Source organism: Desmodus rotundus, chromosome 7 (genome assembly GCF_022682495.2).
Source record: "Desmodus rotundus isolate HL8 chromosome 7, HLdesRot8A.1, whole genome shotgun sequence".
Taxonomy (NCBI): domain Eukaryota; kingdom Metazoa; phylum Chordata; class Mammalia; order Chiroptera; family Phyllostomidae; genus Desmodus; species Desmodus rotundus.
This window is the reverse complement of record NC_071393.1, coordinates 21,961,120-21,975,124: the sequence shown is the minus strand read 5'-3', so window position 1 is coordinate 21,975,124 and position 14,005 is coordinate 21,961,120. Positions and strand designations below refer to the sequence as shown.

General features: G+C 46.0%; 2 protein-coding genes across 18 annotated transcripts; one reads left to right on the top strand and one right to left on the bottom strand.

The window, feature by feature from the left end:
- Positions 1 to 767: 767 nt before the first annotated feature.
- On the top strand, positions 768 to 9,040 carry PUS3 (pseudouridine synthase 3). Of its 15 annotated transcripts, none has more exons than XM_053928519.2 (8): positions 768 to 785; positions 2,114 to 2,193; positions 4,625 to 4,779; positions 5,608 to 5,792; positions 6,142 to 6,562; positions 6,678 to 7,243; positions 8,090 to 8,280; positions 8,421 to 9,040. In XM_053928519.2, the coding sequence occupies exons 5-8, from the start codon at positions 6,188 to 6,190 to the stop codon at positions 8,729 to 8,731; spliced, it is 1,443 nt and encodes a 480-aa protein (XP_053784494.1). In that variant the 5' UTR covers positions 768 to 785; positions 2,114 to 2,193; positions 4,625 to 4,779; positions 5,608 to 5,792; positions 6,142 to 6,187; the 3' UTR covers positions 8,732 to 9,040. The 15 variants fall into 15 exon arrangements, with proteins under 15 accessions (XP_053784494.1, XP_053784493.1, XP_045048751.2 ...); XM_053928518.2 differs by having other exon boundaries at positions 2,061 to 2,193; XM_053928520.2 differs by lacking the exon at positions 768 to 785 and adding an exon at positions 793 to 1,038 and having other exon boundaries at positions 2,144 to 2,193.
- Positions 2,636 to 13,338, bottom strand: HYLS1 (HYLS1 centriolar and ciliogenesis associated). Of its 3 annotated transcripts, none has more exons than XM_024557388.3 (3): positions 13,265 to 13,338; positions 5,543 to 5,660; positions 2,636 to 3,914 (listed from the first exon to the last, which is right to left on the bottom strand). In XM_024557388.3, the coding sequence occupies exons 2-3, from the start codon at positions 5,554 to 5,556 to the stop codon at positions 2,987 to 2,989; spliced, it is 942 nt and encodes a 313-aa protein (XP_024413156.2). In that variant the 5' UTR covers positions 5,557 to 5,660; positions 13,265 to 13,338; the 3' UTR covers positions 2,636 to 2,986. The 3 variants fall into 3 exon arrangements, with proteins under 3 accessions (XP_024413156.2, XP_053784496.1, XP_045048753.2); XM_053928521.2 differs by having other exon boundaries at positions 13,274 to 13,320; XM_045192818.2 differs by having other exon boundaries at positions 13,133 to 13,269.
- Between the last annotated feature and the right edge of the window lie 667 nt (positions 13,339 to 14,005).

Genomic DNA, 14,005 nt, shown 5'->3' with positions numbered 1-14,005 from the left:
ATTCGAACGCGAAAGATGTGGAGAGGAAGTCAAGTCGTTCAGGTCCTAACTTCCGTCCCTGTTCTTAAATGCCTGAGAGGCCTCCACGGGCTGGCTTATTTTAATTCTGATTCTGATGTGTGCCCCTTGCTAAAGCAATCCTCAGAAGACTGCTCTTGAGGTACAGCCTCCACCCCCTATCTGCACTGCATTGCTGGGATAGATTCCTTCTATTACTGACTGCTGAACTTGGACAAAAGAACCAGATTCCACCCCCCCACCCCCCAGTTTTTCTAACTGGAAGCTTAAGATTTGGATCAGTCTCTAGAGAAACCTACCAAAAAAACCCCAACCAAACCTAGTCATGCTCTCTCCGTGGTACTGAAGCCACGAGCAGGTTCCCCGGTCGTTTGTTTTGAGGTTACAGTAACCCCTTTCAGCCCTTACATATGGGTTCTAGTAGTAAAAAAATTTCTCTGACTCACAATAGTAACTCTCTACGAAATTAAATAGGTATAAAATTGAGCCAGGTTCTTTAATCTTAGTTTTCGTACAACGGTGGCAGACCTTTGAAAGTTACTTATTATTTTAGCGCACTAGAATGTATCCGTTTATTCTTGCACCGCGCCAGGCTTAGGTGGAGAAACAGCGGCCAGACTTGAAAACGCTAGGCTGAATGCCACGCTCTTGGAACTACATCTCCCACAAAGTGGGACTACAACTCCCATGAGCCCCCGAGAGCGCCCGGGAGACGCAAACTGACAGTTTCCTGTCTCGCAAAAAGCCTCCCGGCGGACGACCGGAAGGTAAGTGTGGGCTTTTAGCAGTGGGCTGTTTTCTGGGGTTTACAAAGAGGAACGGGCAAATGGACAAATAGTTGGACGTTTCTCTCTTCCCAGCCTTCTTTTCGTACCTTGGCCTTCTCAGAAAAGTGCCAGTATGTGGGAGTGGGCTCTCGTTTAAGAACCTGTGTTTAAGTGCTTCTTGGAGCTCCTGGCGGAAACTCGCAGCAGCAGGGTTCTGAGAGGGCCCTTGGACTGTGAATCCTCCGCTGCCTCGGTGAGGTTTGCCCGTAAAACTAAGTACTATTAAAGGTCGGGATCCCAGTAGGTTGTGGGGTGGGAGGAAGGCGTGGCGACATTTTTTGTTTGGGGGATGCTTTGTAATATTAGTGATCACGGGTTCGTGTTTTCTGATCCTGTGGGTATGAGTCCTCCTCCCCTCATTGGCTTAAAATGTATCGTGGGAATGCCTTTCCTACCACTCCACTGGTAGGAATATTTTCGAGACCGAAACCGTTTGAACTTTTAAAAATGTGTTGAGACTAGCGAGGCTGTTTGCGTGTTTCGGGCGATGCGTGGCGCACGCACGAACACCCACCCCCTTTGTGGTAATGTGGCGGCCCCCTTCCGGGAGTGAGACGTCTGCCAGGGACCCACCGCACCCATCCCGAGAAGGGAACGGGGTGCTGGACGAAGCACACTGTACTGACTCAGGAGTCGGGCTCAAGTCCTCCCTTTGCTACAGAGCTTACGAGCCCGCCCCAGGCTGGTTCTTTGGTTAAATAAGGGGTTGAACTAGATCATCACTTTGAAAACTGTGTGATTTGGTAATGCTGGTCTTTGAAATACTTAGAAGGTAAATCATTGGAGCGTGAGCTGTAATTTGCATGCAAAAATGTCATATGGCTTTTAACTTTTTAAAAAAATATAAAGTAAAAATTACCTTTAATCCCACTACCCGGTGCTAGGTTTTGATCTTTCCTTGTACCGTATGAATGTAGGACTGAGGTCATCCTGCATTGTTTGCAACACATTTGTTTCACTTAATTGCATTTTTCCATTAGCTTCCCATGATTCCAATGACTAATTTCTATTTAATCGCCTATAGTATAATTTGCAGTTTTTGCTTGTTTGCTGTTAATACATCCTATACATACATATCTTTGAGTCACTGATTATTTCATTTTGGTGATAAATGCCTGGCAGTGATACTGGGTAAGTGAATGATGTAACTTAAATATTATGGAGAAAATCTATTTTAGCAGAGAGGTCAAGGTTATTCGTTTTTATGTCACACAGCCATTTTTCTTCGAAAGAGCAAACTATTTGTGCTGTCACTCTTCCGTCTTCAGATGTTAAAACCGACAACCCTCCGTTTGTAGATGTTCCTCACTGGATCAGAATCATCAAGAACAAGGAGATCCAACTTAAGGTGAGCAGAACTAGTGTCTGGTCTGTACACAAATAGGCCAGATTCATTCAGTGTTTATGCCACATCCGGTCCCAGATGTAAGCAGTTTGAAGTTCCTCTGCAGAAAGGGAATAGCCTTCAAGTGACAGGCATCGTTTCTAAGAAAACCTAGTGGCAAATTATACAAAGCATGGTATTCTAGAAGCAGCAACTGGAGGGCAATATATTTAAACCACTTCAAAACAGAACAGTCTAGAACTCTGTAAGTCGCACAGTGCTGCTGTCGAGCATCTGTTAAAGAACAGGTATCTGTATTTACCAAGGAAGGCAGCTGTGCTGGTACTTTCCCCTTCCCTTAGGTGTGGGTGTGTGAGGAGCAGGATTCGCTCCTTCCCTTCTTCGGCTCTCATCATTTAGGGGGCAAGCATATGATGGGGAGTACAATTGGAAGCAAAGTCATGACTCAGGTTTGAAATCATTTTACTTTGGGAAGTATTTAAGTAAAAATAAGGGCACGTCCACAAATGTCCAAAATTCTTTAATGGATAAGCTTAACGCCCAGCAACTTTAAAAACACACTAATAAAAACAGCAACTCACATTGGCCGAAGGTAAAGAGAGTACAGAACAGAACGGTGCTGGCTGGTTTTGCTCACTAATCTGTCAGGTGGAGAAGACCAGGTCTGTTTTCCTTCCTCTGCCGTGACTCCTCTTGGGCTTTTACATTAATTGTTTCTACTTAAATAAAAGGAAAGATGTAGACAGAGTACCAGGTTATAGCATCATGGGAAAGGAGACACAGATTTAAAAAGGCCCTAAGAAGGGGAAAGAGGAAAGGGAAGCTTCCTGGGCATGACCCCATTTGCAAGGTCACAACGAATGCCCCAGCGAAGGGCAGACCTTTTCTTCTCCGTCGGTACGAGGTAATTGTTGGGGACATAGATGTGCTGCGGCTTGGACTGGGGTTCCGCTCTCTGACAGAGCATCTGTTCTCGGACGCCCCAGCGTAATTCCTTCCTGTGGTCCTCGCCAGGTAACCGCATCGAATCCCAGTCTCGTTTGTACTCAAAGTAGCGGGCCACCCGGTCTACCTTGCCCCGGTTTCGGCTTAACTGATCCAACCTTGGGAGAATGAAGGACTTGGGTCGGCTGGCAACAATCAGGTCTTGTTCGTAAGCCGGAGGGCCCATTTCTTCTCTTTGTAGATAGCAAGTGAGCTGATCTTGAGAAATTCCTTGGTATTCGTGAGGTAGATTAAATTTTTCTGGAACATCAACAGGGGATTCCCCGTCCTGGAACTGCAGGTTCATCAACCTTTGTCTTAAGTCCCAAAGATCTGTATCATTTTCTGTGCCAGTCTCTGACTCACTGATAACGGACTCATCTGTCACTAACACTTCCCCATCCGGCTTCCTACGCAGCACCTTTCTCTTCATCACCGGCTTTCGGAGTCTTTGGGAGGCCTCCGAGCCCGTTTCTGGGGTGACGTTACTTTTTGCATGTGGGTACTGCAGGTGCACAGGAAGACCAGGCCGCCTTCCCGGGGTTACTGAAGCTTTGCTGTAGGGATCGTACTGGGTGGACTGGGCCTCTCTCCTGACATCTCCCTCACCCTGCCCTGCACAGATGTGGGTGAAGGCTGTAGCAGCTGCTAACATTCGTTCTTCTGGATCCATGTTGGCCCAGTTTTGTCCGCTAGGTCCCATGAGTTCCTCCATAGCTTCCCCTACACTGTAGGACCTTCTGCAAGAGAAAACGCTGATCAGTTTTCTGATAATAAATTCCCAACTCACAAATTGTTCATTCCCCTCTTGCCTATTATTCTCTAGCAGTGAAATGAAGAAACAATGGCTAAGGCAATCATAACTACAAGTTATATAATAAAATGTAGACAGTATAGGAACTTTTTTTGGGGGGAGGGGCATTAACTCAGTTCTAGTTAAGCTATTACCTGCTTTCATTCCCATTATTTTCTTACTCACTCCCGCCTTCTACTGCCTAGTAGTTCACTTTAAGTAACTAAGACAGGACAGATGAGTTCTGGCATGAACAGACCTTGAGACACCGTGATACAGGGCATAATACTTAATATGCACACGTACACAATGTACATTTGTGCTGAGAGGGACACTTCAAGTACCCAGCATTGTTCTGTGTGCTTCACATTCATCAACTCCTGCGATCCTCACAACTGGGGGACAGGCACTCTGATGATCTCCCTTTCACAGATGAGTAAGACCAGGCGTACAGACACGAGGTAACTGAGCCCACAGTTACACAGCTAGTAAGCTGCCTAGAATTCCAGTGTACGGATGTACTGTCATTTTTAAACTAGCCCATGATTGATTTATTTTATTTTAGGCTTACAGTCTTTTGCTGTTAAAAAAATATTACAGTGAGTATCTTACGATTTTTTTCATACTTGTGCAAGCATACATGTGTTAAATTTCTAGAAGGGGAACAGGTGGATCAAAAGGTGTGTGTGTGCTCCGTTTTGACGGCTGTTACCAAAGGCCCTCTGAAGAAGCTGTACGAACGGTGTGCTACAGAGCTTCCGTCCGCGTCCCTCTTCTGATGTGGTGTGCCATCAAACTTCCCAGTCTTCGCGGTTAGTTTGGTTAAAAAAAATAGGTCCTCATATAAATTTGGTGTTCATTTAAACTGAATAAAACTGAGCATCTTTTCATGCATTTATAAGCTTTTAGCCCCTCCTCTTTGTGTAAAATGCTTGTTCTTTTCCCACTTACTCGCCAGGTTGTTGGGACTTTTGCTTATTCATTTTTATATTAAAATTGATTTATATGTTCATGAAGTACTTATATATTAAGGAAGTTGAAGTTCACCTCTTCCCATTAATTTTTCTCATTAATTTTTTTCTTCTGACTTTGTTTTTTACTGGAGGAAACTTTTCCTTTTAAGGTAGTCATATTTTGGTTTTCTACAGTTTCTGGGTTTCTGTGGTGTTTTACTTAGAAATGCCTTTACCACTCCAAGATTTTAAGAAAGTTATTTCATGTATTCTTCTAGTACTTTTATAGTTTCATTTTTTAATTGAAATTTTAATTTTTCATAGATATAGAAACTCAAAGGGCAAAAAACTAAATGAGTTACCTAAACTTAGTTAACATAGTCAGCCTTAGAGCGGACGTGGAAATGACCTTCCAGTGCTGCAGTGATCATCAGCCACAGGTTGTCTAGTACCGGTTTTAAGGATGTAGGACAGTTGTCCTCAGATTACTGAAATATGCCAGGGATTTCAACACTGACATCTAAATTGCATCCTCTAACTTTTCTAACTGCTAGAGGTAGAGAACTTTTTCCAAAACATGCATTAAATTTGACTTTAAAAAAGGAGCATGCTGTTTAGTTACCTTCTTTCTGCCATCCAAATTGCTTAACGTGGGAAAATCTTGTCTCCACTTCCCTCTTCCGATAGAAAGGACAGTCGTCGACAGATTCCCTCAACGCGACCAGCCGCTATCGCAGCCCCTTTAAGACAGAGCTGAGTATTAGCTGACGGGACATACAAGCCGCTGGTGTCATCTGAGACCCTGAACGCAACACTCACAGCAGACGTGTATGTTCTGTATCAGCAGGTCAAGATTAGAAAATTAAACAAACGTAAGAAGTCAAAAGGAATGTTTTAGGGGAGAAATATCGATAACGTTAGTCCTTAATCATCTCAGCAAATGAAAAATAGAGACATGAAATCTACAATTGATTTTTCTAAATTCTACTTAAACCTTAACAATGGTAGCTAAATATTTTTGATACTACTTTCCCTTCCCCCTCTGAACTGGCCACACAGGATGGAAAATAGTAGTATCTGGATGGTCAACCCGTAACTATTAAGGTAATGTATCCCTGGGAACAGCAGAAGTCCGCTGAGGCACTAATTTACATCTGAAACACTATTTGAGTATGACATGACCAAAGGGACCGGCACTGAGTCCTTTTACTCTCCCCTCAGGTGGTGCGGACCCACGTGATGCGTGTATTCCTGGGGTTGTCTCATCATGGCTGAAAATGACAGAGACACGATCCAGACCGACAGACTCCTAAAGAGAGTACAAGAACTGGAGCAGGAGGTAGAACGGCTTAAAAAAGAACGGGCCGATGCCAAGGACTCAAATACCAGAGAAAGCTCTTCGGGCGCCGGGAAGGCTAGGCGTGCGTTTGATTTCAGCGCTCACGGCCGGAGGCACGTGGCCCTAAAGATAGCCTACCTGGGCTGGGGGTACCAGGGCTTCGCCAGCCAGGAAAACACGAGCAATACGATCGAGGAGAAGCTGTTTGAGGCTCTGACCAAGACTCGACTAGTGGAAAGCAGACAGACAGCCAACTATCACCGGTGTGGGCGAACGGACAAAGGAGTCAGTGCCTTTGGTCAGGTAAGAGTCACTGCTGTTCCTCAAAGCGAGCAACACCGACACACTCTGGATGCACATGCTGAGTGATGCAGAGACTGTGCATCTCTTAACACAGTGTCTTTCTCTGATTCCACAGGTGATTTCTCTTGACCTTCGGTCTTACTTCCCAAAGGACAGGGATTCAGAGGATCTTAATATCAAAGATGGAGTCGGCGATGCTGCTAAAGAGATCCGTTATACTCACATCCTCAACCGGGTGCTGCCTGCAGACATCCGAGTACTGGCCTGGGCCCCCGTAGAGCCCAGCTTCAGCGCTAGGTTCAGCTGTCTGGAGCGGACGTACCGCTACTTCTTCCCTCGTGCAGATTTAGACATTGAAGCCATGAACTGTGCGGCTCACAAGTACGTTGGCACACATGACTTTAGGAACCTGTGTAAAATGGATGTAGCTAACGGAGTGATTAATTTTCAGAGGACCATTCTGTCTGCTCAAGTGAAGCTCGTGGGCCAGAGCCTGGCTGAGGACGGGTGGCAAGCACCTTTCCAGTTATGTCAGTTTGAAGTGACCGGCCAGGCATTCCTCTACCATCAAGTCCGCTGTATGATGGCGGTCCTTTTTCTAATTGGCCAAGGAATGGAGGAGCCAGAGATTATCGATGAGCTGCTAAATGTGGAGAAAAACCCCCAGAAACCTCAGTACAGGTAAATTTAAAAAATAATAACGAAACAGCTATTGCTTTAGATTATTTTAAAATAGTCTGACACGTCTTTCTCTCCCCACAGTTGTCTAAATAACTAAGTTACCGAATTGTTCTCCATGAAGCTTTCAGTCTAACCTCTAGAATGTCATGAACTTGTAGGAGGGAGCGGTATCCTTGAACTTCCTTCTGTCGCACTGCTATCCCAGTAGTAAAACAGGTGTTTGCACCGGGCCCTTAAGTAAAAGCACACTTGTTTCTACAATTTTTCACCCTTGAATTTATGTTAAGAGGTATTAGGTTCTGCTACAGTTAAACAGTGGGCATTCCAACTATTTGTATGAAATCTCGCTCCCTTTGTATCATGGAGTAGTCATGCCACTGTACCTTGGAATTTCTCCTCATTTTCAGTTGCTGAAATGGTAGGAAAAGTAGGAAACATACTCGGCTTTCCTTTTCAGAGCAGGCCGAGGTCAGACAGACCAATAATTCATTCCTAAGCAGTGAATCTCTAAGTTTTTACTTTATTCTACACAAGAGTTTGGAAAAACACCATCAGCTCTTTTTAATTTTATAGCCAATATGGTAGAGCCAAGTCAGCTCACTTCTAGGTGACTTGTTACCACTGAAATTTACCCTCACATAGATCAACTTAACCAGTTGGCTCCTGGTTTGTTATTTTTTTCCTAAGTGATAAGTTGTGCAAGGTTAGGGATAGTGTTGTGTGTTATTCCCTGGTGGATACTTAGTATTGACAAAGTTCCCCTCCTCTTAACCCAGCCCACCCTGTTTTTCACAAACTGTGGGGTGGCCGCTGTGTGTCCTTGCGCTCTGTTCCGTGTCTCTGTAGCATGGCTGTAGAGTTCCCGCTGGTCTTGTACGACTGCAAGTTTGAAAACATCCCGTGGGTCTACGACCGGGAGGTCCAGGAGTTCAATGTTGCCCATCTACAGCAACAGTGGGCGGACCAAGCCGTGAAGACTCACCTGCTGTACAGTATGCTGCAAGGACTCGACTCCGTCGCAGTACCCTGCGGGACAGGTACGACAGGGACATCCGCGGATGAAATCACTTACAGAACCACCTCATACAGGGTCCTGGGGCGGTAGGTGCACATGAAGTGCGGAGGGGATTCTGTGGTGGTCAGGCATCCGTGTGGTGACCGACCGTATGTGTTGCAGGAACAGAGGCGGAAGGAGTGATAGAATGGAGAAGCGTGAAGCCCCCCGTCATAAAGCACACCAGTGCCTTTGTAGAAGGAGTGAAAATGCGCACATACAAGCCCCTAATGGACCGTCCCAAATGCCAAGGACTGGAGTCCCGGATTCAGCATTGTGTACGTAGGGGACGCATCGAGTACCCGCGCTTATTCAATGAGACAGAAACAAAAGCCAAAAGGGAATGTAACGACGCACTAGAGGAAGGAAATACTGTTTTGGAGAAACCAACAAAGAGAGTCTGTGTTGATGCAGAAATTAAAAGCATCATTTAACCACAGTAAACTCACCAGGATCTAGGAGGCAACCGCTAGCTAGTGATAGGTGGGTGGAAAGGAAATACAGTATTTAATGCAGCGAGTCTTAGAATTCAGATGATCAGCTCTTAAAAAAACCGGGAAACCAAAAAGATCACAGGCCCCCATTTCAAGAAGTTCTTGCTTGAAAAGCAGACCATCCTCTCATTCCTGTCCAGAAGGATTCAGAGATGGAAGAAGCAAGCAGCAGACGTGAAGTGGAGAGTATTTACATGCACCCGGACACCGGGGCCTCGTGTTCAGATGATTAAAGCCCGCCTGCAAGTGTCTGATTTGTCGTGCTGTTCTTTATAAAAGCAAGTAAGAGGTTCACTACCCATGTGAGTTTGCATAGAGAGCACTGCCTCGGCATCTTATTTTCTAGGACAAATTAAAAAAATGAAATTTAGCCAGCTAAAAGATTTTATTTATTTTTTAGAGTGGGGAAGGGAGGGAGAAAGAGAAGAGAAACAATGTGTGGTTGCCTCTCGCACACCCCCTACTGGGGACCTGGCTCAACCACCCAGGCCTGTGCCCTGACTAGGAATCGAACCAGCTACCCTTTGGCTCACAGGCTGGCACTCCACCACTAAGCCACTCCAGCCAGGGTTTAGTCAGTTAAATATCTGATAAATTGGTGTAGTGCCAGGCACAATACTAGGTGACAGTGACCTGAGGTGCAGCATCTCCTACAAAGCTTAGCAGTTTGGTGCTGTGTGCGCCACAAATGGTCTCTGCTGTGTACTTTTTCTCCAGCCTTTTACACAAGTAAAAAACAGCCCACAGGCCATGGAGTCTACCAACCCCTGGCCTAGTGGTGTGAGGAAAGCTCTTTAGAATCCAAGCTAAAGCTTGCAGAGCAAATGGCAGCCAGCTGAAGTGGAGACCAAGCAGCAGAGCTGTAACGTGGCTAAGGCAGAGATGCAGCTTGTGTGAAGATTGCCACACTGCACTCAGGTCGCTGCGGATACGTAGTATGGTTTGAGAGCGGCAACAGCAGTTTAGAAAGGTAAGCAGGGGTCGTGGCTGGAGAGCCTTGCAGACCTTCCTAAAAAGAGTTTTATCTTGAGGCACCCCTGAAAAAAAAAAATAGAAGCCAGAATTGCTCTGTGTACACTGTGGACCAGGAGAAGAGGCAAGCCAGTGGGACCAATTAGGAGGCTGTCGGAGTAATTCAGGAAATGACGGCTTAGCCTGGACTAGACTTGTCGAAAGGGGAACACAGAGGAGTGCGTGAAGTTGAGATTAAGAAAGGGTCGGTAGGACTTCCAGTGAATGTATGTGAGGCTCAAGAGTAAGGAGGCTTTCAGAACTTCCATGTTTCCAATTTGAAGCCCATCTGAAACAGGGCAACGTGGATGGACCTGGAGAATACTATGCTAAGTGAAATGTCACACAGAGAAAGACAAATGCCATGTGACTTCACTTACACGTAGAATCTAAAGAGCAAAATGAACAAGCCAACAAAGCAGAAACAGACTCACAGATGCAGAGAACGAAGGGTTGCCAAATGGAAAGGGGTCGGGGGACTGGGTGAAAAGGGGGAGGGATTAAGAAGCTACAAAGTGCTCAGGAGGATGTATAGGGAATGCAGACAGTAAAACTGTAATAACCATGGCGCCAGTGGGGTACCAGAATAATCAGGGGGCCACTTTATAAGTTACATCATTGTCTAAGCACCATGCTGTACACCTGAATGAATGTAAAATAATAGTGTCAACTGTAACTGAAAAAAATAAATCACTCCTGATTTTTAAAAACCAACTCTAAAGAAACGATACATGGAACAAAAAAAGCACTAAAAAGTCACACTTGGGAGAGTCTGTAGACACAAAGAGTAGAGGATCAGGGGCTTAAAGCCTTTCGGGTTTACCTGGGTTACACTATCAAATCTAGAATATGATTGTAGCGACATTATCCTTGGTGGTTAAGGGTAGAAAGCAACTCAGGACAACCATCACAGAAGAAGCAAACAAGTCCCAAAATTTAACTTTGCCAATTATTTCAGTTACGTGAGGTAAAGTTTGTATAAATTCCACAGGCTCTGAGCCAGGGTAGGGACTAAATGTTAGAAGTAGGGCTTGCATCTTACTTTCTTTACTGTAAAAAAGAAGGAATTATTGCAATGGGTTTTGAACTGTAAATGAGATTTCATGTGTCCATAAATATATATAAACAAAATGGAGCTTTTCAATGTTCACGGAATTAAAGATGAGCAGAGAACTGAGTAGGGGCAGCAATGGAGTCAGACTGAACAAGGAGGAATTCCAACACTGATATATGACAGGGTTCTATGATGTTCTGTAACATAGAGCAGCCATTTTCCACCTTTTTCATCTCATGACACATGAACGAATTACTAAAATTCAGTACACCAAAAAATAGTTTTGCTGATCTGACAAAAAAATAAATATAATTTTGATTCATTCACACTGGGTGGCTACTGTTGTGTTTGCTGTTGTCATTTTTGTATTTGACAATCAAAGGGAGAAGAGGTCAATGTCCCTGACTAGTCAGGTATTGCATGTTTTAAAACTCTTGTGCCCTGGCTGGTGTGGCTCAGTGGACTGAGCACCAGACTGTGAACCAAGAGGATGCCAGTTCGAATCCCCGGCAGGGCACATGCCTGAGTTGCAGGCCAGGTCCCCACCTGGGGGCCATGTGAGAGGCAACTGATCAATGTTTCTCTCCCTTTCTCCCTTCCCCTCTCTAAAAAAAAAGAAACAAAATTCTTGGGCTGCAGTGATTTTCATGTATGTAATTACTTTATTTACATTTAAATTAGAGCACACTCCTGTTCTTTTTTGAACACGAGGGTAGGTGTTTGCAAATGATAAAACCTAAACTTTAGTGAGGTCCAAAAGTAACTGTCAAGAAACGCTTTCTAATATAAAGACCTGATAGCCCTTTCTCTTTACTTTCATATAGAGGCTAGAAGACCTTTTATTCTGTAGCTAAACATAGACAATATTAACCCAACACCCTACAGTACCCTCTTCAAAAATCTTCAGCGATCTGGTGTCCCATGTTTAGCTAGTTTCGGGTGGAAGGGTTTGAAGGGTGGAAGGGGTCAGTGGGGTCAGTGCCTAGATTCCAGCCATTACAGGGAGGCCCTGCAGAGTTAAAACACATTCCTCCACCTCCGGGGAAGTGGACACACAGCTTAAAGATCCACAATATTAGAACAAAACAACAGGGAAAAAAAAATACCCTAAAGAGGAACCCTAACCGAAAGAAATATTTGTACCAGGTTCCAAATCAGTATTTCAAATTCCTCTTAGAAAGCTAATAAAAAGGTACACACACCCACAGAATAAAGAAAAGACAGATGATTTACCAAAGAAATAAAAGATGTTTAGTCTCATTAACAATGCAAATAACCACATCAACACATCCTTCTAGCCTGGCAAAAATGTTCAATGCCCCGCGCTGGTCAGTGTGGACAAAGGAGCAACCTGGCACTGGGTCTGTGTGTGGGGGTGGGGTGGAGAGGGGATATCGGTTTTTCTAGAGGGCAGTTTGACCTTATGAATCAGAATTTAAATTGTGCCATCATTTCTAAATCGCCATCCACTTCCAGGAATTATTCTAAGGAGACAAACTGGGGAAGAATGCAAACGAGTACACGTAGGAATAACCACTACCATGCTATTCTATGACGACGAAGGACCTAGAAAAACAAACGTCCGTCATTAGGGGATCGGTTAGATAATACACGGTAGAGTGCAGCCACTGCAAGAAGTCCCACGCATGCATTAAACGTGGTGATGCATAGCTATACTTGACAGACGTGTTCCTAACATTACTAAGACGTAATCCGCTTTTTAAATGAATATGCTTTATTATGTTCAAAATACACAATTACATAAAAATACATTTCATAAGTATAATCGTGTACATATATATCCATAATGAAGAGGTCTGCAATAAACCCAATGTGAAATTTGGGGATTGATGGAATTTCTAGTTCCATCCTTCTTTATACGTACCTAACACTGCTCGATCTACTTATGAAGACAGTGAGATTGTGTCATTTTTATAATCGGGGAGGAAAGGTTACTTTCATTCTATGGTAGGACTGTGGGGTTGAATTCCACACTCCATCCTAACACAACAAAGAGATGTTCGCACGGTTACACCCGTTAGTTCACTAACGCGTCACTAGAGGATGAGAAGCCTTTGGTCCCTTTACAGAAAGACCGCAGCGGCACCACCTGGCCCACGTCCGGTGTCGCCCGTCTGCGACACTCGCGGCCTCAGGGGAGGCCAGCTCTCTCACTGCGCCCGTCCACCTCGCTAAGCCCGGGCCACGCTGACTTTGGGGCTCGGTCGCCCAGGGCCGGCGCGGCGCCGGAACGCGCACCGGAGGAAGCCGCGTACCTGGGCGGTCCGTACGTCCCGGCTCCGGTCTGCTCGCCAGGGAATCGGTACCCCGGCAGGTCGTACTCAGCCCCAACTTCTCCCCATCAGCCGGGCAGCCCTCGGGGCCGGGCTCCACCCGGCTCATCCTACCTTGCTTACCCGCCCCGCGCAGAAACGACCGCCACCGGGTCCTGCAGCCCTGCAAGCGCCCGTTGGCGTTCCGCAGCTTGCGCAGGCGTACTGCCCGCCCACTCTCGGAGGCCGCCGAGGTTTAAACCACGGGAACCAACCGGCGCCCTCAGACCCGCCCTCCAGCCATTCTATTGGTCCTTAGGATAAACGCCTTCCACTTCTACATTAGGATTGGTTCATGTTTTTCTTGGCCCGCCCCTCAGGCGGGAAGAAGTTCGGGATTTGCGGCAATGATTGGGAGACGTCCAAGCCCCGCGGCGTCCGAGCGCGAACCCAGAACCGTTGCTTTGTCGCCATGCCAACCAGACGCACAGTCCGGGGACGCTCAGGCCTTCGTTAACCGCGAGGTAGCTGGGCTTTTGGAAAGGCTGTCTTAGCTCTCCGCCTACCTCGCGGTATCAGTCTTCATTGTTCCCGACTCTGCGAGGCTGCGGGGCCGGTGGCGTCGGGTGGTTCTCGGTGTGGTCGGAGTCGTGACCCCGATCCCGCCTCTGCGCCTCGGCCTGTCCACCCGAGTCTGACACGCGGGCTCTGTATGAAGCCTCGGACGCGCGTGGAGGCCTTTACGAGGCTCACATGCCCTCTGATCTGACGGAGTGCTGTGTCTGTCTCCAGTCCCACTAACGCTACTCTCAAATTGAGCTCCTTGCTCGAACGACCACTCACTGCGGCGTTTCTGCGGAATGCTCCCCTCTACTC

Excerpts from the sequence above, each read along its gene's own strand:
- PUS3 (XM_045192816.3), top strand. The coding sequence starts at position 6,188 with ATGGCTGAAAATGACAGAGACACGATCCAGACCGACAGACTCCTAAAG. Across the intron at positions 6,563-6,677 it reads GAGTCAGTGCCTTTGGTCAG|GTGATTTCTCTTGACCTTCG; the intron begins GTAAGAGTCACT and ends CTGATTCCACAG. Across the intron at positions 7,244-8,089 it reads CCCCAGAAACCTCAGTACAG|CATGGCTGTAGAGTTCCCGC; the intron begins GTAAATTTAAAA and ends GTGTCTCTGTAG.